The 25791-nt window shown below is 46.3% G+C and overlaps 1 protein-coding gene across 2 annotated transcripts in view; it reads right to left on the minus strand.

Moving 5' to 3' along the window:
• GNB1 (G protein subunit beta 1) overlaps positions 1-25791 on the minus strand; it is a 133452-nt gene that overhangs the window by 19618 nt on the left and 88043 nt on the right. For both annotated transcript variants that reach the window (XM_063943049.1, XM_063943050.1), the window contains exons 3-5: positions 10710-10748; positions 10460-10566; positions 8384-8447 (exon numbers count right to left, since the gene is read on the minus strand). In XM_063943049.1, the coding sequence (XP_063799119.1) occupies positions 8384-8447; positions 10460-10566; positions 10710-10748 (210 nt within the window). The remainder of the gene's footprint in view (positions 1-8383; positions 8448-10459; positions 10567-10709; positions 10749-25791) is intronic.

The raw sequence follows: 25791 nt of genomic DNA on the forward strand, positions 1-25791 counted from the left end.
TATGAAAAATCAGGTAAGGGCTTTTACAGGATAAAGCCGCCAATTCTGACACATGCCTGGCTGAAGCCAGGGCCAACAGCATGACCACTTTCCATGTGAGATATTTTAAGTCCACAGTGTTGAGTGGTTCAAACCAATGTGATTTTAGGAAACCCAAAACAACATTCAGATCCCAGGGTGCCACTGGAGGCACAAAAGGAGGCTGTATATGTAGCACTCCCTTAACAAACGTCTGGACTTCAGGCACTGAAGCCAGTTCTCTCTGAAAGAAAATCGACAGGGCCGAAATCTGGACCTTAATGGATCCTAATTTTAGGCCCAGACACTCCTGCTTGCAGGAAATGCAGGAATCGACCCAGTTGAAATTCCTCCGTCGGGGCCTTTTTGGCCTCGCACCACGCAACATATTTCCGCCAGATGCGGTGATAATGCTTTGCGGTTACATCCTTTCTGGCTTTTATCAAAGTAGGGATGACTTCGTCTGGAATGCCTTTTTCCTTTAGGATCCGACGTTCAACCGCCATGCCGTCAAACGCAGCCGCGGTAAGTCTTGGAACAGACAGGGTCCCTGCTGGAGCAGGTCCCTTCTCAGAGGTAGAGGCCACGGGTCCTCTGTGAGCATTTCTTGAAGTTCCGGGTACCAAGTCCTTCTTGGCCAATCCGGAGCCACGAGAATAGTTCTTACTCCTCCCCGCCGTATAATCCTCAGCACCTTGGGTATGAGAGGCAGAGGAGGGAACACATACACTGACTGGTACACCCACGGTGTTACCAGAGCGTCCACCGCTATTGCTTGAGGGTCCCTTGACCTGGCGCAATACCTGTCCAGTTTTTTGTTGAGGCGGGACGCCATCATGTCCACCTTTGGTTTTTCCCAACGGTTTACAATCATGTGGAAGACTTCTGGGTGAAGTCCCCACTCTCCCGGGTGGAGGTCGTGCCTGCTGAGGAAGTCTGCTTCCCAGTTGTCCACTCCCGGAATGAACACTGCTGACAGTGCTATCACATGATTTTCCGCCCAGCGAAGAATCCTTGCAGCTTCTGCCATTGCCCTCCTGCTTCTTGTGCCGCCCTGTCTGTTTACGTGGGCGACTGCCGTGATGTTGTCCGACTGGATCAGCACCGGCTGACCATGAAGCAGAGGTCTTGCTTGGCTCAGAGCATTGTAAATGGCTCTTAACTCCAGGATATTTATGTGAAGTGATGTCTCCAGGCTTGACCACAAGCCCTGGAAGTTTCTTCCCTGTGTGACTGCTCCCCAGCCTCGCAGGCTGGCATCTGTGGTCACCAGGACCCAGTCCTGAATGCCGAATCTGCGGCCCTCTAGAAGATGAGCACTCTGCAACCACCACAGGAGAGACACCCATGTCCTTGGGGACAGGGTTATCCGCCGATGCATCTGAAGATGCGATCCGGACCATTTGTCCAGCAGGTCCCACTGGAATGTTCTTGCGTGGAATCTGACGAATGGGATTGCTTCGTAGGAAGCCACCATTTTTCCCAGGACCCTTGTGCATTGATGCACTGATACTTGGCCTGGTTTTAGGAGGTTTCTGACTAGCTCGGATAACTCTCTGGCTTTCTCTTCCGGGAGAAACACCTTTTTCTGGACTGTGTCCAGGATCATCCCTAGGAATAGAAGACGTGTCGTCGGGATCAGCTGCAATTTTGGGATATTGAGAATCCAACCGTGCTGCCACAGCACTACTTGAGATAGTGCTACTCCGACTACCAACTGTTCCTCGGATCTTGCCCTTATCAGATCATCGTCCAAGTAAGGGATAATTAAAACTCCTTTCCTTCGAAGGAGTATCATCATTTCGGCCATTACTTTGGTAAAGACCCGGGGCGCCGTGGACAATCCAAACGGCAGCGTCTGAAACTGATAGTGGCAGTTCTGTACCACAAACCTGAGGTACCCTTGGTGAGAAGGGTAAATTGGGACATGGAGGTAAGCATCCTTGATGTCCAGAGACACCATATAATCCCCTTCTTCCAGGTTCGCGATCACCGCTCTGAGTGACTCCATCTTGAATTTGAACCTCTGTATGCAAGTGTTCAAAGATTTTAGATTTAAAATAGGTCTCACCGAGCCATCCGGCTTCGGTACCACAAACAGCGTGGAATAATACCCCTTTCCCTGTTGCAGGAGGGGTACCTTGATTATCACCTGCTGAGAATACAGCTTGTGAATGGCTTCCAATACCGCCTCCCTGTCGGAGGGAGACTTTAGGAAACGGCGGGGGGGGGAGACGTCTCGAATTCCAATTTGTACCCCTGAGATACCACCTGAAGGATCCAGGGGTCCCTAGTGAGTGAGCCCACTGCGCGCTGAAATTCTTGAGACGGGCCCCCACCGTGCCTGAGTCCGCTTGTAGAGCCCCAGCGTCATGCTGAGGACTTGGCAGAAGCGGGAGAGGGCTTCTGTTCCTGGGAACTGGCTGTTTGCTGCAGCCTTTTTCCTCTCCCTCTGCCACGGGGCAGAAATGAGGAGCCTTTTGCCCGCTTGCCCTTATGGGGCCGAAAGGACTGCGCCTGATAATACGGCGTCTTCTTATGTTGAGAGGCTACCTGGGGTAAAAATGTGGATTTCCCAGCAGTTGCCGTGGACACTAGGTCCGATAGACCTACCCCAAATAACTCCTCCCCTTTATAAGGCAATACTTCCATATGCCTTTTGGAATCAGCATCACCTGACCACTGCCGCGTCCATAACCCTCTTCTGGCAGATATGGACAGCGCACTTACTCTTGATGCCAGTCGGCAAATATCCCTCTGTGCATCACGCATATATAAAAATGCATCTTTTAAATGCTCTATAGTCAGTAATATACTGTCCCTATCCAGGGTATCAATATTTTCAGTCAGGGAATCCGACCAAGCCACCCCAGCACTGCACATCCAGGCTGAGGCGATTGCTGGTCGCAGTATAACACCCGTGTGAGTGTATATACATTTTAGGATATTCTCCTGCTTTCTGTCAGCAGGTTCCTTAAGGGCGGCCGTATCAGGAGACGGTAGTGCCACCTGTTTAGACAAGCGTGTGAGCGCTTTATCCACCCTAGGGGGTGTTTCCCAACGTGCCCTATCCTCTGGCGGGAAGGGGTATGATGCCAATAACCTTTTAGGAATTATCAGTTTTTTATCGGGAGAAACCCACGCTTCATCACACACTTCATTTAATTCCTCAGATGCAGGAAAAACTACAGGTAGTTTTTTTTTTCTCACCAAACATAATACCCTTTTTAGTGGTACTTGTACTATCAGAAATGTGTAAAACATTTTTCATTGCCTCAATCATGTAACGTGTGGCCCTACTGGAAGTCACATTCGTCTCTTCATCGTCGACACTGGAGTCAGTATCCGTGTCGGCGTCTGTATCTGCCATCTGAGGTAGCGGGCGTTTTAGAGCCCCTGATGGTCTTTGAGACGCCTGGACAGGCACAAGCTGTGTAGCCGGCTGTCTCATGTCATCAACCGTCTTTTGTAAAGAGCTGACACTTTCACGTAATTCCTTCCATAAGCGCATCCACTCAGGTGTCGACTCTCTAGGGGGTGACATCTCCATTATAGGCAATTGCTCCGCCTCCACATCATTTTCCTCCTCATACATGTCGACACAGTTGTACCGACACACAGCACACACACAGGGAATGCTCTGATAGAGGACAGGACCCCACTAGCCCTTTGGGGAGACAGAGGGAGAGTATGCCAGCACACACCAGAGCGCTATATATATGTTGGGATAACACTATACAGAGTGTTTTTCCCCTTATAGCTGCTGTTTATATTATACTGCGCCTAATTAGTGCCCCCCCCTCTTGTTTTACCCTTTTCTGTAGTGCAGGACTGCAGGGGAGAGTCAGGGAGACGTCCTTCCAGCGGAGCTGTGAGGGAAAATGGCGCCAGTGTGCTGAGGAGATAGGCTCCGCCCCCTTCTCGGGGGACTTTTCTCCCGCTTTTTTCAGGAATCTGGCAGGGGTTAATATACATCCATATAGCCCTGGGGGTTATATGTGATGTATTTTAGCCAGCCAAGGTGTTCATATTGCTGCTCAGGGCGCCCCCCAGCGCCCTGCACCCATCAGTGACCGGAGCGTGTGGTGTGCATGAGGAGCAATGGCGCACAGCTGCAGTGCTGTGCGCTACCTTGGTGAAGACTGATGTCTTCTGCCGCCGATTTTCCGGACTTCTTCTTGCTTCTGGCTCTGTAAGGGGGCCGGCGGCGCGGCTCTGGGACCGGACTCCGAGGCTGGGCCTGTGTTCGGTCCCTCTGGAGCTAATGGTGTCCAGTAGCCTAAGAAGCCCAAGCTGGCTGCAAGCAGGCAGGTTCGCTTCTTCTCCCCTTAGTCCCTCGATGCAGTGAGCCTGTTGCCAGCAGGTCTCACTGAAAATAAAAAACCTAAAACTAACTTTTCCTAAGAAGCTCAGGAGAGCCCCCTAGATTGCACCCAGCTCGGTCGGGCACAAAAATCTAACTGAGGCTTGGAGGAGGGTCATAGGGGGAGGAGCCAGTGCACACCAGGTAGTCCTAAAGCTTTTCTTTTGTGCCCAGTCTCCTGCGGAGCCGCTATTCCCCATGGTCCTTACGGAGTTCCCAGCATCCACTAGGACGTCAGAGAAATTGAGCTTAAGAGTTAGGGTACAAAACCCATTATACAGTATCAGTTTTATACTTTTAGCAGAAGCTTGCCAATGAAAATTGCTAATGACATATATGCTGCAGTAATGCACTGCAGAATGATCAGCATGAAATACAACCTATGCAGCTCAAGAGCTAAAATGTGTGGACTGAGGCAGGAAGCAGCTACAAAACCACAAATGGAGGTCAGGAACTCTCACCAAGTAACCCAAATCACTGAAGCAAGGAAGGGAATAAAAAGCAGCTCATCTAGAAATACTACATTACAGCTGCAGTAGCAGAGGCTTCAGATTACAACAGGAGCCATTGTCTGCAGCAGCAGCAGCTTCCTAAATAAAGAGTGTGAACACACAAGTGACGGCAATTAACACCAGTACCGAACCATTAATCCAGGTCTATAAGGAAAGAGGAATTACTCGTAAAAGGACTTTATTGCAGAAGGGACAATTGCTTTACACATCCATTTTATCCAAATTGTATAACTTGATGTTTTGGTTTTCAGACGACAGAGCGAGCACATTACTGTGTGCGCCAGAGTTTACACAGCCACAGGTTTACTTTACCACACTATTTGTTTCCTGTATCCTTCATAAATCACGAGACCTGCTGCAGCGAGAGCTGATGGAAGGCAGGCTGCTCCCAATTCTGCCAGAAGGCTCCACATGACATCAGTAGTTATCTCAACACTATGTCCTTCAATATAAACTGCATGACTATATCGTATGCACATTTAAAGGGGAAGGATCAAATAGAATCTATTTACCGACTGCAATGTTACTGGAGAGAGCAAAGCCAAAACAGATTATTGTCTAATTAGAAAGAATTATTTTAGTTGTATTTATTTGTATTTAATATATTTTTAGTGTGGAATTACATTTAAGTTTTATTTGTGGGCTTGGATGATGCTGCAGCCGGGTGTGGTTCATCAAATCGACAGTGTCTAGGTCGACAATGTTTAGGTCGACCACTATAGGTCGACAGTCACTAGGTCGACATGGATGGAAGGTCGACAGGGTTTCTAGGTCGACATGTGCTAGGTCGACAGGTCTAAAGGTCGACATGAGGATATTTTTTTTTGGTGTCGTTTTCTTCGTAGAGTGACCGGGATCCCAAATTAGTGCACCGCGTCCCCTCGCATGGCTCGCTTCGCTCGCCATGCTTCGGGCATGGTGCCTTCGCTCCGCTACCGCTTCTTTCGGCACACTTTACCGTTCCAATCGTAGTCCACGCACGTGGATCGTTAAGTATGAAAAAAGTAAAAAAAAAAAAATGTGAAAAAATCATGTCGACCTTTAGACCTGTCGACCTAGCACATGTCGACCTAGAAACCCTGTCGACCTTCCATCCATGTCGACCTAGTGACTGTCGACCTATAGTGGTCGACCTAGACACTGTCGATCTTCAGACCGGATCCCGCTGCAGCCATGGAGGGAATTGGAATCTTTCACTATTAAATGATCATTTTAATACATAGGGAGATGTTGCCGATAGCAACCAGATTCTAGCTATTATCTTCTAGAAGGCGCTAGATAAATAATTCGCATCTGATTGCTTGCTATGGGCAACATTTCCACTCTCAAAAAACTGGCACTTTAGTAAATATACCCCTTAGTCTTTAATTCTCTATGCTATCAATTCAACAACATAGATATGAAGTGGACTAATATTTATACCTATAAACACTTTTGCCCACAGAGAATATTTAATTACTACTAGATTCAGTAAAATGCCAAAGGGGGAAAAAAAAAAAAAACCACCTCATTTTTATTTTAACCAGACTGCCTCCATACTCGAGACACCGCAATATACGCAGTATTGGCCCAATGATATGGGTCTCCAGTAGGGAACATTACAGAATGAGAGCAGGGATATGCAGGAGACTTTACAGCCTCCCGCAGAGTGCAAACAACCTCCATCATCTCCCGCATCTCATCCACTCCTGTAATTCCGGTGTTAATACATTGAACAGCAAGTGTATAAACATAGTGCTGGCATGAGGCAATCCATCCACAGTGTATAAGAAGCACGGCAGCATAACTGATGGCGCCCATACACTAGGGCGATTGACCGCGATGCAATATCGAGCTTCGATTTACCCGGTAGGCAAGGCTGCGATAAATCGCATCTGTAGTGAGGTTTTCTTGCATTCGATGTGCATGCGATAAATCACATGCCGCTTGTGATCTGAAATCGAGTGATTGCATGCACACCAGACTTATCGGTCAGATCCCTTTTAAATTAACAGAGGGCTGGGATATATGGGGGGTATATAAAGTAGCAGCCATTTTAATTCTGTGCACTCCTGTTTGCTCTGTGACTAGATTGGTGTATACCGGCTGCTCGTTCCACATTGCTAGCTACTGTGACCTGCTTTGTTCTGCCTGGCATTACAAAGTACTTCTATCCTGCATTGCGCAGTGATGGATTTTTCATCTTGTTATCAAACTCTGATGTCCTATGCAACACATTCCTCTACTTTTGAACTAAGCATTTTTACGGCCCAGGGGAATAACAACTTGTTTGAACACTCTGCGACAACAAATCATCTGTGTGAGAGGGGTGAAACTTGCAAAATGGTTTTGAGATAGTCCAAGATCAGTGTCCCCTCCCCCGTCACTCCCTTTTAACTCGCACTCACTCATTTAATAGCCACACGTTGTACATCTTTGTTTTTCTTTTACAGCTATTTGGATGTTTACATATCTGTAAGACAGAGTGTACTGTTTAGATCAGACAATCCCATCATCAGTCCTCAAGGCACAGTAACAAGTACAGGTTTTAGTGATATCCAAGCTTCAGTGCAGATGGTTAAAACAAAATACCTGAGGTACTAATTAAGTCACCTGTGCTCAACCATGGATATCATTAAAACCTGGACTGTTCGTGTGCCTTTAGGACCGTGCTTGGGAATTCTTGGTTTAGATGGAGCAATTCTTGACTTAGGCCCTAGAGGTAGTTCTGAACCATGAAACCTAGTTGTGGCAGCTTCCAGGAAGCATCATTTGTAAAAAATTACTTCAGCAAAAAGGTTCAGAGACCTCCGAAGGAACAAGGTGCAAATTTGGCCCAGTGAAATAAAGATGCAAAGAATATGATCCATTAAATTTATACGTGAGCTTTAAAATGCACCTGTTATGGCATTGTGAAAAACGTAGCACTAACTGCCTTAATAAAACACAGGTATGTATGTATGTCTTTTCCATGGGCACTGAATTCTTGTGACCTCTTATGTGAGATGAAAGCCGACTGTTAAGCAAGGTGCCTCACATTCAGCATGCTCCCTAAAGCATACAGGCTGCTCACTCTCACTATATGAACAGTTACTGCTGCCCAGGAGAAGGCTACTTCAGTAAATGTAAATTATTTTTAGCAAACCATTTCCTGTTCCAATTTGTTTAATGTACAGGCATTTGTAGAGAACAGGTATTGAGGGACACTCGTGTGATTTTTATACTTCATGCATTCAATCTTCAGTGCAATTGAACAATTTCAAGATTAAAAAAGGTAATAAAAAAAAAAAAAAAGGGGGAACATGATCTTAACTTAGTAAAGCAAATTAGGGTACACACACCCCGAAACACTGCTGCAGCCTAAATATTTCTGCATGGGTCAGAGGTGGAAGACGGTCACTAACATTAGCAGAGAAACTTCTAGCACAGAAGAATAACTGTATTAGAACAGACTTCTGTGTGAAGGAAGAATGATTTTATAAATGCCACCAGATCACTTCAAGTCACGCACCTTGTTTGTGGTGTAGCTGTCCCAGATTATAAGCTTGCCATCCTGGGAGGCACTAACTAGCAGCCTGTAGGGAAGAGACAAAGATGCATTAGCCAGGAAATGCAGCTAGCAGTTACCAGAAACAAGATCTTTTGAATATTGGAAAATGCTGCAACAGTCCCAATCTCAGATACCCAATATGAAGATGTCCTTTAAGTGACTTGCATAGGATACGAATATACATACAGATTACATTAAATTGGGGGAAAAGCAATCTGATTGTATACATTTTACTTAACCAAAGAACAACCTATGCTTCTTACTACGTTCACAATTACAAAACCTTGTTCAAACAGCGTTTAAAGATACAGGTCAGTTTTTCAGAATGGCATCAGCATTTTTACTAAATACCATTTCCTAACTACACTCCATATTTAAGTCTATGTTAGCTTTTTTAAAGTCATAACATGGCCAGTAAAGGTGAAAGAATGTAATGGAGAGCAACCATATACAATGCAGCGGTATACGGAGGATAGATTGACAGTGTCTAGTCAGACAGTCAATAGTCACCATATGTTAGACAGACATTAGGTCGACAGGGTCAAAAGGTAGACATGAAAAATGGTAGACCCAGGGTTTGTTTTTAATTTGACATGCTTTTGGCTATTTCATACCTCCTCTATTCATGTCGGCATTGAGTTGGTTATAAACCTTGTGGCAAGCGCAGCGAGCCACCGAGCTTGAAGCGTGGCAAGCGAGGGTATGCCTTTCTACAACTGGGGGTCCCAGATGACAAAACTATCCAACAAACCACAAAAAAAAAAAAAAAGTCTGCTTTTGTGTCGACCATTTTCACGTCGACCTTTTGACCTAATGTCTGTCTAACATATGGTGTCTATCCATTGACTGTCTAACTAGACACTGTCTATCAGCTAGGGAGGCCAATCCTGGGCCATTCTTTTCAATCTCGGGTATCGGTATTCAAAAATGGTCAACCCCGGGATTCCCAGGATTGGCTTTTCCCTGTGTGTCTGCACCCTCGCCCCACCCCGCACACATAGATCGGCATACGACGAGGGCGTGAGGGTGGTACACATCCATCTGCCTCAGCGGCGCAACGTGATGTGCGGGGGAGCCAGAAAGCGTCTGAGCATCCTGAGGATGCTCAATGCTGCCAGTCTTAAAAAAAGAAAAAAAAAAACCCAACAGATGCCCGCCTGATCCCTGAATCCCCGGGATTGGAGCTTCCAATCCCTGGATTGAATCCCGACCGTTTTGTGGCCTAAATCCAGGGATCCCATCGATCCCAGGATTGGCCACCCTATCATCCCACACCCCAATGCAGCATCATAATTACAAACAGATCTATGTTACCGCAACATGTAATGTGAAGATGAACCTACCATATTACATTACAGGTGTAGCAACCCATATATGGGCAGTAATGCTCCAATACTTAAACAGTAGAAGGAGGGTGCACTCATCACACTTGAACACAGAAGCAAAGGATTTATTCATACAGGGGTGTATTACATCACAAGAACATTTCGGTACCCACGCAGACCTGTGTCAAATTGTTGATGTGATGCACATACCACAGAACGATTTAGTTATCTGATGGATTGGGTGAATATACAAATACCAGTGTTCTTGACAGCAATTTTTTTACTCTGTGCAGTCATGCCAAGGCATTGCATCTATGGGTGACATTAAATGTGTAATTGCATATAACTGGTGTGCTGGCTACCAGTGTTTTTCTGTACCTCCATTGGTTCAGATAGACATGGTCTACGTTACCCATACTACAGACTTTGGGAATTTTTCTTGCCACCATAGAAGGGTGTGAGCAGAAATGCTCACAACTGTTGGCAGCAAAAACTAAATGGCTGTCAGGCGCCGAACAAATAACGGACTCTACCCCACAGTCTCATTTTGAGTGGACAAAATAAAACCTTCCTAAAGGCTCAGTGAAGTGACAGATTCTTAGTGAGAATATATATCCAACATGTTTTGTGAACAGTCAACAAAACGACTGGTTAGATGTTTAGTTTACCAATTGAATCCGCTCCTATACGCTACATATTACATGAAACCTACCTGGAATCTGTACCCCAGTGCATAGCATAGATTTTAGCAAGGTGTCCTCTCAGCGTACGTCTAGTGCGCATCTGAATTCGTCCTACTGGATCAATATTGGCCGTGATCTAGAGTGATAAGACAGACATGATTCATTGGAGGGCTTTAGAATATACAAGTTTAGTCGGTGGTCTACAAAACTATGTTGATACATACAGCTGGAAAATTATAGCTTTATCACTCACAGTTCTCCAGAATTAGAAATATTTACCTGGGCCAGAGTGGCATCTGCACATGCTTTCCTGGCATCCTGTAAAATAAGCAGGTAGAAATTTAAGAAGTTACCCAAATAAATCCTAGAGAATAAAAGGCTAACGCTGCTCCTCACCTCTATGGAGGAATTTAAGTGTTTTGTGTGCTGTGGCCACTAGATTGAGCAATTCAATTGTTGCTCCATTCGGCCACGCACAGCCGCCGCCACTGACATTACAGTTATGCTGTTCTGTCATTTTGAAGAGCTGGTAAATAGTGGTGTGATAAAAATGGTCACTGCAGGCAGCTCACTATTGGACATGTTTACAAATTCAAAAGGAGGGGAGAGGTGCAATCATCTTTGAAATAAAGTTGTTTACACCTTATACATCAAAACCTAAGACACAATATTTTTAAGGGAACAAAAATCATTCCTGTACCTATCTACGGCTCTATTAATGATGGCAAAGCGGTGCAGTTTACTTCTAAAATGTACATATTGTTATCTCAGTAATATGGACACTACGTAAAGATAACCGACCGAAAATAGAAAAAAAATAAGGTTACAAAAATAAGAATTTACTTACCGATAATTCTATTTCTCATAGTCCGTAGTGGATGCTGGGACTTCCGTAAGGACCATGGGGAATAGCGGCTCCGCAGGAGACTGGGCACAAAAAGTAAAAGCTTTAGACTAGCTGGTGTGCACTGGCTCCTCCCCCTATGACCCTCCTCCAAGCCTCAGTTAGGATACTGTGCCCGGACGAGCGTACACAATAAGGAAGGATCTTGAATCCCGGGTAAGACTCATACCAGCCACACCAATCACACTGTACAACCTGTGATCTGAACCCAGTTAACAGTATGATAAACGTAGGAGCCTCTGAAAAGATGGCTCACAACAATAAACAACCCAATTTTTTTGTAACAATAACTATATACAAGTATTGCAGACAATCCGCACTTGGGATGGGCGCCCAGCATCCACTACGGACTATGAGAAATAGAATTATCGGTAAGTAAATTCTTATTTTCTCTGACGTCCTAGTGGATGCTGGGACTTCCGTAAGGACCATGGGGATTATACCAAAGCTCCCAAACGGGCGGGAGAGTGCGGATGACTCTGCAGCACCGAATGAGAGAAATCCAGGTCCTCCTCAGCCAGGGTATCGAATTTGTAAAATTTTGCAAACGTGTTTGCCCCTGACCAAGTAGCTGCTCGGCAAAGTTGTAAAGCCGAGACCCCTCGGGCAGCCGCCCAAGATGAGCCCACTTTTCTTGTGGAATGGGCTTTAACAGATTTTGGCTGTGGCAGTCCTGCCACAGAATGTGCAAGCTGAATTGTACTACAAATCCAACGAGCAATCGTCTGCTTAGAAGCAGGAGCACCCAGCTTGTTGGGTGCATACAGGATAAACAGCGAGTCAGATTTTCTGACTCCAGCCGTCCTGGAAACATATTTTCAGGGCCCTGACTACGTCCAACAACTTGGAGTCCTCCAAGTCTCTAGTAGCCGCAGGCACCACAATAGGTTGGTTCATGTGAAACGCTGAAACCACCTTAGGGAGAAATTGAGGACGAGTCCTCAATTCTGCCCTGTCTGAAAGAAAAATTAGGTAAGGGCTTTTATATGACAAAGCCGCCATTTCTGAGACACGCCTGGCTGACGGCCAGAGCTAACAGCATGACCACCTTCCATGTGAGATATTTTAATTCCACAGTGGTGAGTGGTTCAAACCAATGTGATTTTAGGAACCCTAAAACTACATTGAGATCCCAAGGTGCCACTGGTGGCACAAAAGGAGGTTGTATATGCAGTACCCCCTTGACAAACGTCTGAACTTCAGGCAATGAAGCCAGTTCTTTCTGGAAGAAGATCGACAGGGCCGAAATTTGAACCTTAATGGATCCTAATTTTAGGCCCATAGACAGTCCTGCTTGCAGGAAATGCAGGAAACGACCCAGTTGAAATTCCTCTGTGGGGGCCTTCTTAGCCTCACACCAGGAAACATATTTTCGCCAAATGCGGTGATAATGTTTCGCAGTTACATCCTTCCTGGCTTTGATCAGGGTAGGGATGACTTCATCTGGAATGCCTTTTTCCATCAGGATCCGGCGTTCAACCGCCATGCCGTCAAACGCAGCCGCGGTAAGTCTTGGAACAGACAAGGTCCCTGCTGGAGCAGGTCCTTTCTTAGAGGTAGAGGCCACGGGTCCTCCGTGAGCATCTCTTGCAGTTCCGGGTACCAAGTTCTTCTTGGCCAATCCGGAGCCACGAGTATAGTCTTCACTCCTCTCCTTCTTATGATTCTCAGTACTTTTGGAATGAGAGGCAGAGGAGGGAACACATACACCGACTGGTACACCCACGGTGTTACCAGAGCGTCCACCGCTATTGCCTGAGGGTCCCTTGACCTGGCGCAATATCTGTCCAGTTTTTTGTTGAGACGGGACGCCATCATGTCCACCTTTGGTTTTTCCCAACGGTTTACAATCACTTGAAAGACTTCTGGGTGAAGTCCCCACTCCCCCGGGTGGAGGTCGTGTCTGCTGAGGAAGTCTGCTTCCCAGTTGTCCACTCCCGGAATGAACACTGCTGACAGTACCACCACATGATTTTCCGCCCAGCGAAGAATCCTTGCAGCTTCTGCCATTGCCCTCCTGCTTCTTGTGCCGCCCTGTCTGTTGACGTGGGCGACTGCCGTGATGTTGTCCGATTGGATCAATACCGACTGACCCTGAAGCAGAGGCCTTGCTTGACTTAGGGCATTGTAAATGGCCCTTAGCTCTAGGATATTTATGTGAAGAGACGTTTCCATGCTTGACCACAAGCCCTGGAAATTTCTTCCCTGTGTGACTGCTCCCCAGCCTCTCAGGCTGGCATCGGTGGTCACCAGCATCCAATCCTGAATGCCGAATCTGCGGCCCTCTAGAAGATGAGCACTCTGTAACCACCACAGGAGAGACACCCTTGTCCTTGGAGATAGGGTTATCCGCTGATGCATCTGAAGATGCGATCCGGACCATTTGTCCAGCAGATCCCACTGAAAAGTTCTTGCATTGAATCTTCCGAATGGAATCGCTTCGTAAGAAGCCACCATTTTTCCCAGGACTCTCGTGCAATGATGCACTGACACTTGGCCTGGTTTTAGGAGTTTCCTGACTAGCTCGGATAACTCCCTGGCCTTCTCCTCCGGGAGAAACACCTTTTTCTGGACTGTGTCCAGAATCATCCCCAGGAACAGTAGACGTGTTGTTGGAATAGAAAAGAGTGAAAGATGATTATAGAGTGCGCAATAAGATCCAGAGATCAGCCCAGTGAAAGTATAAATGAAGTTTCACCTACTTCACAAAATTTGTCGCAGTATTGTATAGATAATATACTCCACTTAGGCGCTCTCTAGATGTAACATGAAGGTGGATCACACCTATATAATATATGTCCTCACAATTAAAGGCACAGATGTGCCTTTAATCATTTGAAGCCTTGTGAGTGAGATGTATTGAAAACAAGAATTCACTGCCATCTAACAAAGCATTCTACACTATTGTGTCTTTTTTGTTTTGTCTTTTATCTATGTACCTTCACGGCTGACGCCAATAAGGACATATATTATATAGGTGTGATCCACCTTCATGTTACATCTAGAGAGCGCCTAAGTGGAGTATATTATCTATACAATACTGAGACGTGTTGTTGGAATCAGCTGTGATTTTGGGATATTTAGGATCCACCCGTGCTGACGTAGCACTACCTGAGATAGTGCTACTCCGACCTCTAACTGTTCCCTGGACCTTGCCCTTATCAGGAGATCGTCCAAGTAAGGGATAATTAAGACGCATTTTCTTCGAATTAGAATCATAATTTCGGCCATTACCTTGGTAAAGACCCGTGGTGCCGTGGACAATCCAAACGGCAGCGTCTGAAACTGATAATGACAGTTTTGTACCACAAACCTGAGGTACCCTTGGTGAGAAGGGTAGATTGGGACATGGAGATAAGCATCTTTGATGTCCAGAGACACCATATAGTCCCCTTCCTCCAGGTTCGCTATCACTGCTCTGAGTGACTCCATCTTGAATTTGAACCTTTTTATGTAAGTGTTCAAGGATTTTAGATTTAAAATAGGTCTCACCGAGCCGTCCGGCTTCGGTACCACAAACAGCGTGGAATAATACCCCTTTCCCTGTTGTAGGAGGGGTACCTTGATTATCACCTGCTGGGAATACAGCTTGTGAATAGCTTCCACTACCGCCTCCCTGTCGGAGGGAGACGTTGGTAGAGCAGACTTCAGGAACCGGCGAGGGGGAGACGTCTCGAATTCCAATTTGTACCCCTGTGATACTACCTGCAGGATCCAGGGGTCCACTTGCGAGTGAGCCCACTGCGCGCTGAAATTCTTGACGGCCCCCCACCGTGCCTGAGTCCGCTTGTAAGGCCCCAGCGTCATGCTGAAGACTTGGCAGAAGCGGGGGAGGGCTTCTGCTCCTGGGAAGAGGCTGCCTGGTGCAGTCTTTTTCCCCTTCCTCTGCCCCGGGGCAGAAATGAGTGGCCTTTTGCCCGCTTGCCCTTATGGGAACGAAAGGACTGAGTTTGAAAAGACGGTGTCTTTTTCTGTTGAGAGGTGACCTGGGGTAAAAAGGTGGATTTTCCAGCCGTTGCTGTGGCCACCAGGTCCGATAGACCGACCCCAAATAACTCCTCCCCTTTATACGGCAATACTTCCATATGTCGTTTGGAATCCGCATCACCTGACCACTGTCGCGTCCATAACGCTCTTCTGGCAGAAATGGACATCGCACTCACTCTAGATGCCAGGGTGCAAATATCCCTCTGTGCATCTCGCATATATAGTAATGCATCCTTTAAATGCTCTATAGTTAATAATATACTGTCCCTATCCAGGGTATCAATATTTTCAGTCAGGGAATCCGACCAAGCCACTCCAGCACTGCACATCCAGGCTGAGGCGATTGCTGGTCGCAGTATAACACCAGTATGTGTGTATATACCTTTTAGGATATTTTCCAGCCTTCTATCAGCTGGTTCCTTAAGGGCGGCCGTATCGGGAGACGGTAACGCCACTTGTTTTGGTAAGCGTGTGAGCGCCTTATCTACCCTAGGGGGTGTTTCCCAACGCGCCCTAACCTCTGGCGGGAAAGGGTATAGTGCCAATAATTTATTAGAAATCAGCAGTTTTTTATCGGGGGAAAACCACGCTTTATCACACACCTCATTTAATTCATCCGATTCAGGAAAAACTACTGGTAGTTTTTTCACACCCCACATAATACCCTTTTTTGTGGTACTTGTAGTGTCAGAAATATTCAATGCCTCCTTCATTACCGTGATCATGTAACGTGTGGCCCTACTGGACATTACGTTTGTCTCCTCACCGTCGACACTGGATTCAGTATCCGTGTCTGGGTCTGTGTCGACCATCTGAGGTAACGGGCGTTTTAGCGCCCCCGACGGTGTCTGAGACGCCTGAACAGGCACTAATTGATTTGCCGGCTGTCTCATGTCGTCAACAGTTTTTTGCAAAGTGCTGACACTGTCACGTAATTCTTTAAATACGACCATCCAGTCAGGTGTCGACTCCCTAGGGGGTGACATCACTAACACAGGCAATTGCTCTGCTTCCACATCATTTTCCTCCTCATACATGTCGACACAATCGTACCGACACCCAGCACACACACAGGGAATGCTCTGAAAGAGGACAGGACCCCACGAGCCCTTTGGGGAGACAGAGGGAGAGTTTGCCAGCACACACCAGAGCGCTATATATATACAGGGATAACCTTATGTAAGTGTTACTCCCTTTATAGCTGCTGTTTTATATTAGCTGCCAATAGTGCCCCCCCTCTCTTGTTTTACCCTGATTCTGTAGCAGGACTGCAGGGGAGAGTCTGGGAGCCTTCCTTCCAGCGGAACTGTGAGGGAAAATGGCGCTTGTGTGCTGAGGAGATAGGCTCCGCCCCTTCACGGCGGCCTTTTCTCCCGCTTTTTTTAGGAAAACTGGCAGGGGTGAAATGCATCCATATAGCCCAGGAGCTATATGTGATGTATTTCTTTAGCCATATAAGGTTTAAACATGTTTTATTGCGTCTCAGGGCGCTCCCCCCCAGCGCCCTGCACCCTCAGTGACCGGAGTGTAAAGTGTGCTGAGAGCAATGGCGCACAGCTGCAGTGCTGTGCGCTACCTTATCTGAAGACAGGAACGTCTTCTGCCGCCGATTTCTCCGGACCTCTTCGCTCTTCTGGCTCTGTAAGGGGGCCGGCGGCGCGGCTCCGGGACCCATCCAGGCTGAACCTGTGATCGTCCCTCTGGAGCTAATGTCCAGTAGCCAAGAAGCCCAATCCACTCTGCACGCAGGTGAGTTCGCTTCTTCTCCCCTTAGTCCCACGATGCAGTGAGCCTGTTGCCAGCAGGACTCACTGAAAATAAAAAACCTATTTAAACTTTTACTTCTAAGCAGCTCAGGAGAGCCACCTAGCATGCACCCTTCTCGTTCGGGCACAAAAATCTAACTGAGGCTTGGAGGAGGGTCATAGGGGGAGGAGCCAGTGCACACCAGCTAGTCTAAAGCTTTTACTTTTTGTGCCCAGTCTCCTGCGGAGCCGCTATTCCCCATGGTCCTTACGGAAGTCCCAGCATCCACTAGGACGTCAGAGAAAAATAACACATAAGTACACCCCATCATTTCCACATCACCACTCACCAATGGCTTGTCAAATGACAAAGTTGCATCTATAGCATTACTGCCCCACAGCACTGAGGTTGTGGGTTTGATTTCCACCATGTCCATAACTGTGTGGAGTTTGTATATTATCCCTCTGCTTGTGTGGGTTTCCCCTGGGTACTCCGGTTTTGTTCCACACTCCAAAAGTATAATGGTAGGTTACCTGGCTCCCAACTAAAAATTGCCATGTGTGCACACTGTATGATTGCAAGCTCCAGTGGGGCAGACACTGATGTGAATGGGCAAAATAGTCTCTGCAAAGTGCTACAGAATGGTATGCGGTCAGCATACCACTCATTGGGATCCCGGCTGTCACAATACTAATGCAAGGATCCCAGCGAGCACAGCGAGGCCGCAAGGGGCTTTGCTGTACTCGTCCCCCCTGCCGACTTTCCACCACCTGGGATGCCAAAGTCTGTATACTGACATTCGGCATCCAGAGCGGCGGTATAACATACAGACCCCCCACAGAATGTGTGAGAGCTGTATAAATAACTGGTAATAAACAGAATACTCACTTTGAATATTAACCTACAGATGTGTCCTCATACATCGCAAGATGCCTGGCGTGACCTGCAAGGCCCAATGCAACATTGCTATCATCGGGTGTCTTTTTCACCATAAATGTATCTTAGTCAACGCAACGCAGCTAGGAAGTACGAGGAGACTCTGCTGATTTGCAATTGCAGGTTGAGTATTCCTTATCCAAAATCCCACATTTCTGGGTCCCATACGGAGATAATGACCTATATTCTATATCTACACATATCTGTACATATATACATACACACATTTATCTCTCTCTCTATACATAAAAAAAACAACACATATATATATATATATATATACACACACACATATATACACACACACACACATATATATATATACATATACACACACACACATACATATATATATATATATATATATATATATATATACACACACACACACACACACACACACACACACACACACACATTGCTCAAAAAAATAAAGGGAACACTAAAATAACACATCCTAGAGCTGAATGAATGAAATATTCTTATTAAATACTTTGTTCTTTACATAGTTGAATGTGCGGACAACAAAATCACACAAAAATTATCAATGGAAATCAAATTTATTAACCCATGGAGGTCAGGATTTGGAGTCACCCTCAAAATTAAAGTGGAAAAACACACTACAGGCTGATCCAACTTTGATGTAATGTCCTTAAAACAAGTCAAAATGAGGCTCAGTAGTGTGTGTGGCCTCCACGTATGCAAATGTATCCAAATGTATTGCAGGCCTATTCAATTCAACTATCAAAACACTGCACATTTCAGCTCAAACCACAGGAGGCTGCGAGCTTAAATGTGTCTCCCGGGCTGCAGGTGCGCCCCAACGGAGCAACAATTGATTTGCTCCGTTGAATGCCACCTAGTGGCGGCTGTAGAGACCAACAATTGAATCGCCCCCTTTAGTTCTGTCGGTTGCAAAAGTCCAAGTGCTAAGCTGTGATTATCAGGCTGAGCAAATAAGAGTGCAGCTCCAAAATTTGGGCTGCTGTCCAATGGTTATGTTAACTTTGTTCTACAAGCCCTGCATTTGTTTGCATGACATCTCCTTAAAAAAAAAAAAAAAAAAAAAAAGTGTACTCCTGAGATTTCTGTGGAATTGGATGACAGGATAAGCAATTGTTGCCAAAACCATTTTCATTAATCCATTCAGTGTTTAGGAAAAAGAGGAGGAGATGTGTGCCAATACCCACAATGCTCAGAGCACAGATTCAGGACAGTTACAGATGTGCCCTCATAAACCTAGCGTCTACATGCCATTTGGTGCGTCATTCCCAGCACAACAGACGCTCAGAGGTGCAGAATAGTCTTTTTAAATTTTGTCTCTCATTTGCATCACTGTTGCGACAAAATACCACTCCGTGTACTAGAGACGTGTGCAGGAATTAGTGTAAACATGAACAAGGTTGCAGATGAAGCGTGAGAAAAAGCTTCTGCAATGTAGTACTTGTCCACAGATTCAGCCTCATTCACGCAGATGTACAAATGCTGCACATCAATTAATCAGTGTAAACTAATGAACTAGCTTTGTCACTTCCAGTATTCCTTATGCAAAGACAACCAGCAGTAATTCAATTGTTCTGCTGTTCGGGCACAATAGCAGCAGGCGCAAACATTTCTGCTTGCTGCCTCCAGAGGTGACGATCTTGGGAACCTAAACTCACCTTTTCGTGTCGCTGGCACCACTGTTGGGTGTAGCTATTTGTGCAGCTAAACTCTGCACTTCTGAGTGCAATGAGCGCCCAAACAACTGCATACCACCCTGTCTAAAGTGACAGCGGAAATGCAATTATACGCACCCATTGAACAAGTGAAATGCCCCCTAAGTATCCAGATCACAACGCCTAAATGCCCATATAGACGGGAGAGATGTGTGCTGAGCGATGCGGGGGAGGACGGGGGGCCGCTCATTTCACCCAGTGGGTGAAATGAGCTACGTGCTAGGTTGGCCTGCATGCAGGCTCAATCTAGCACCGGCATTAGCTATGTGCAGGGCCGCGCATCGCTATCGCTGAGGGGGGTACACATGAGTGATCTGTGCTTAAAACCTAAGCAATCTAGTCAGATTGCTTAGATTTTAAGCATGGCTCTCTCCGTGAGTACCCCCCTTAACAGTGATAGGCAGCAGGCAGCCACCCGAGCCTTCGCCCGTACTCAGCAGTTACAGCATTGTTTCTTGTGAGATTGGTACATACCCATTATGTTATTATAGGTAACTATCCTTTGATTACATTTATTAACTTTACCTTATTACTGAGATTAACATAGAGCCCTTCTGTACGTTACAGGATCCCCCATGTGGCCCCTGCAGTTTACAAGGTTGTGCATGCATTTCACCAAATCCAACTTGGGATGGTATCTGAGCTAAGACATACCTATGAACCAGACCAAGTATTTGGCATATGGACTCAATGTCAATTAAAGCTTTTACAAACTGGGTTGATACTGGCTCACTCTAGTCATAGTACAACAGAAGCAGGCTTTGAAGGAAGAGGAAGAAAAACGTACATAACTAATACATGTCAAAGCTTTGCAAAAACAGACCTCTTAACGGATACACTGAGCTAAAGACATCCAGGAAGTCTGGTCCTGGCTGGAGCCAAGCTTTTATAACTGTTTAAAGGAGTTGAGAATTAATGAAGACAGAACTATTCACTGACAAAATTGCTGATGTATACAGAGATAAAGCAAACTGCCCAGGATTTACTTTCTCTCCAGTACTGGGCCATCTGCAGCAGTTAGCCAGTAATACAGTGCCGCAGGCCTTCAGTGGGCACTTAGGTAACCGTTGTATGGGCTTGCTTTGTTTTTTTTAACTAGAAGAAAAATGTGAATTAAGAAATCTCTTGCTTTATATGGGTAAGTATCTGATGAGCTAGCTTTGTAACACCAAACTTGGATTACAGAGTTGTGCAGCATTGTTATTCAACTATATGCAATTTAGCATATGTGGGCAACTGTAATGAGTGTCAGCATAGTAGAGAATACAATGCACCAGTCCTATGTCATGTAACTAATCTGTTTCAGGACACAACGGATGCCCAAGAGGCATTCTTAATATAGATTTGACAGTGGTTCAATAGTTGCTGTTTACACATTGCAATTCACAAAATGCGATTTGATATTAAACACACACATTATTTATATATATATATATATATATATATATATATATATATATATATATATATACACACACACACACATGCATACATACAAACAAAACACACATCTATATCTACCGTTCTTTATTAGATTTTGTACACGAATTAAGGGAACATGTCTGTTACGTTGTCTTGGGAAGTGGTTATTTTTTTTAAATCTGGTTCTTGACTCTTGTCAAATTATTCTGGCAACACATCACAAGACTTGGCATTGTACAATAGCGAAAAAACTTACACATACATGTTGAGTATCCCTTATCCAAAATGCTTGGGACCAGAAGTATTTTGGAATAATTGCATACCATAATGAGATATCATGGCGAAGGGACCTAAGTCTAAGCACAGAATGCATTTATGTTTCATATACACCTTACACACACAGCCTGAAGGTCATTTCAGCAAACAACGAGATTTATGGAAAGAACTTACCGTTGTTAAATCTTTGAGAGGTACACTGGGCTCCACAAGGATTAACATCGGGGTGTAGAGTACGATCTTGATCCGAGGCACCAACAGGGTAAAAGCTTTGACTGTTTCCAAGATGCACAGCGCCGCCTCCTCTATAACCAGTCCAATGTAGAAGGTACCAGAGACGGCAATCGTGAGTAGCCACAGACACCACACACTCACTACAGGAGAGGGTGTCAGCGCCTAATGCCATACCAACCCAAAGAAGCCAAGTGCGTCAGGGTGGGCGCCTTGTGGAGCCCAGTGTACCTCGCAGAAAGATTTAACGGTATCTCGTTTTCTGCTGCGGGGTACACTGGGCTCCACAAGGATTAACATCGGGGATGTCCTAAACCAGTTCCTTATGGGAGGGGACGCACTGTAGCGGGCACAAGAACCCGGCATCTAGAGGAAGCATCCTGGAAGGCAGAAGTATCGAAGGCATAGAACATTATTAATGTGTTCACTGAGGACCACGTAGCCGCCTTGCACAATTGTTCAAGGGTCGCACCACGGCGGGCCGCCCAAGAAGGTCCAACAGACCGAGTAGAATGGGCTTTGATGGTAGCAGGAGCTGGCAGACCAGTCTGTACATAAGCATGTGCAATCACCATTCTAATCCATCTGGCCAAGGTCTGCTTGTTAGCAGGCCAGCCACGTTTGTGAAATCCAAACAGAACAAAGAGAATCAGACATCCTAATGGAGGCAGTTCTCTTCACATAGATACGGAGAGCCCGTACCACATCCAAAGACCACTCTTTGGAAGACCACTAGGAGAACTAAAGGCCGGAACCACAATTTCCTGATTAAGGTGGAAGGAAGACACCACCTTGGGTAGATAACCAGGACGCGTTCTAAGAACGGCCTGGTCATGGTGAAAAATCAAAAAATAGGGGGACTTACAGGACAAGGAACCCAAGTCCGAGACCCTACTAGCTGACGTGATAGCCAGCAAAAACAAAACCTTAAGGGAAAGCCACTTAAGGTCTGCAGACGCAAGAGGTTCAAAACGGAGACTCTTGCAAGGCCTCCAGAACCACCGACAGATCCCAAGGGGCCACAGGCGGTACATAAGGAGGCTGAATCCGCAACACACCCTGAGTGAAAGTATGAACATCCAGTAGGGTAGCAATCTTTCTCTGAAACCAAACAGACAAGGCAGAAATGTGAACCTTGAGGGAGGCCAGACGAAGGCCTAAGTCGAGGCCCTGTCGTAGGAAGGCTAACAGTTTGACCATACTAAAACTTGAAAACGTCATGATTATGAGACGCGCACCAAGTAAAGTAAGAATTCCAGACCCTATGGTAAATCAGAGCAGAAGCCGGCTTACGGGCCTTTAACATAGTTTGAACGAGGAGGTCTGGTCGTTGTGGAAGTAGAAGAGGACTATCTAGCGAGAGGCCCTGTAGATCGTGGAACCAGTACCGTCTGGGCCACGCTAGAGCGATCAGAAGTAGGATTCCTCCTTCTTGCTTGAACTTCCTTATTACTCTGGGCAGGAGTGACACCGGAGGGAACACGTATGGCAGCTGAAAGTTCCATGGAATTGCCAGAGCGTCCACGAATGCCGCTTGAGAATCCCTTGTACTTGCTCCGAAGACCGGAAGCTTGTGATTGTGTCGAGACGCCATCAGGTCCACATTTGGAAGGCCCCACTTGTCCACGAGAAGTTGAAACACCTCTGGATGGAGGCTCCACTCTCCTGCCTGTACGTCCTGACCACTGAGAAAGTCTGCTTCCCAGTTTAGGACCCCCGGAATGAACACTGCGGATAAAGCCAGCAAATGGCGTTCTGCCCACTGAAGAATCTGTGATACTTCCCTCATTGCCATGCGGCTTAGAGTGCCACCTTGATGATTGATGTACGCCACCGTGGTGGTGTTGTCCAATTGTACTTGAACAGGTCTGTTCTGTATCAAATGCTGGGCCAGGTTCAGTGCATTGAACACCGCCCGCAGTTCCAGAATGTTTATCGGGTGAATGTTTATCGGTCCACCGACCCTGAAGGGAGTGTTGTTCCAACACCGCGCCCCAACCTCTCAGACTGGCATCCGTTGTCAGCGGGACCCAGTTGGAGATCCAGAAGGGACAACCCCTGCTCAATCGATGGTCCTGAAGCCACCAGCTCAGTGACAGGCGGACCTCCGGAGACGAGGAGATGATTTGAGATCTGATCCGGTGAGGCAGGCCGTCCCACTTGGCAAGAATTAACTTCTGCAGAGGGCAAGAATGGAATTGAGCATACTCCACCATGTCGAAAGCAGACACCATGAGACCTAGCACTTGCATTGACGAATGTATTGACACTTGCGAACGAGATAGGAAGCATCGAATCCTGTCCTGAAGCTTCAGGACTTCCTACTGAGACAAGAACAACCACTGGTTGTGAGTGTCCAATAACGCTCCCAAGTGCGCCATGCTCCGAGCAGGAACCAGGGAAGATTTCTTCCAGTTGACTAGCCACCTGTGGGCTTTCATGAACTGGACAGTCAGATCTAGATGACGCAGGAGAATATCTGGGGAATTTGCCAGGATCAACAAATCGTCCAGGTACGGCAGGATCCTAACCCCTTGACGGCGGATTACAGCCGTCATTACAGCCATTACTTTGGTGAACACGCACGGAGCATTGTCAAACAGCCCGAAATTGGTAATGAAGGTTGCCCACCGCAAACCTCAGGTACTGCTGATGTGACATTGCAATAGGAATATGCAGGTAGGCATCCTGTATGTCCAGGGAGACCATATAGTCCCCAGGCTCGAAGGCCAGAACAATAGAGCGTAGAGTTTCCATACGAAACTTGGAGACCCTCACATACTTGTTCAAGGACTTGAGATTGAGAATGGGCCGCGAGGACCCGTTCGGTTTCGGGACTAGAAACAGCGGTGAATAGAACCCCTTGCCTCTCTGAGCCAGAGGCACCTGTACTACCAGTCCTGTGGTCAGGAGGGATTGTACCACCGAATAAAGAGAGTGTTTGCCTTCACTGGGTCCAAAGGTGGACTACACATTCCAGCATGTCCTACCACAGTTTCAGTATACCCAAGTAGCGGGGGGTTTGTACCGCACAACCCTGAATGTATGCACTTTTTCTTAACTAACACTGTCCACTGACATGTAGAATACTTAAGTGTCCTGTAAAAGTAGGATTTTGGTACTTACCAGGTAAATCCTTTTCTTTGAATCCATAGGGGGCACTGGAGTACTCTAGGGATATGGACGGCTTCCGCAGGAAACAGGGCACTGAATATTTAAATTTAGAACTCTCCACCCCTCCATATCCCCGAGTACCTCAGTGTTTTTTACTGAGCCGAACAGGAACTAGAGAGAGGTTGACAATTGAGAATTACATATAACATAACGGACAACAACAAAGTTGACACATAACGTTACTGACAACTAAACAGTTGACACCATAACCGATAGAACTTTATAATTTGAACCAGTCGGTGAAAATGTGTTACCATAAGATCCCCTGGGCTTATTACAAACCAGGTAAAACTGCTCTGGGTGGGCATCCAGTGCCCACTATGGATTCAAAGAACAGGATTTACCTGGTAAGTACCAAAATCCTACTTTCTTTTTCATCCACTAGGGGTCACTGGAGTACTCTTGGGACGTACCAAAGTTTCCCTTGTGGGCAGGAGAGCTGTTTGGCACCTGTAACACTATGCGGCCAAATCTAGATGCTGATGCCGCAAACGTATCAAACTTGTAACAGCGCACAAACGTGTGCACTGATGACCATGTAGCCGCACGGCAAAGCTGCGTCGTAGAAGCTCCACAACCAGATGCCCATGAAGCTCCCACAGAACATGTGGAATGAGCTGTTACTGATGTATGCGGCTGTAACCTAGCATGAAGGTAAGCCTGACGTATAGTCAGTTTTATCCATCCGGATAAGGTCTGCTTAGAAGCTGGCAAACTTATGTTGGCAGCATCATAGAGAACAAACAACGTATCCGTTTTACGAACTGTAGACATTCGGAATGCATAACGCGGAATGCGCGTACCACATCCAGAGTTCCAGAATGTCTGGTTAACACCGGAACTACTATTGGTTGATTGATGTGAAAAGATGACACTACCCCTTGGTAAGAAACCGGGATTCGGACGAAGTTACGCTCTGTCATCATGAAACCCCAAATACAGTGGCTTGCATAACAAGGCACCCAAA

The sequence above is a fragment of the Pseudophryne corroboree genome, chromosome 10, assembly GCF_028390025.1.
Source record: "Pseudophryne corroboree isolate aPseCor3 chromosome 10, aPseCor3.hap2, whole genome shotgun sequence".
NCBI lineage: Eukaryota > Metazoa > Chordata > Amphibia > Anura > Myobatrachidae > Pseudophryne > Pseudophryne corroboree.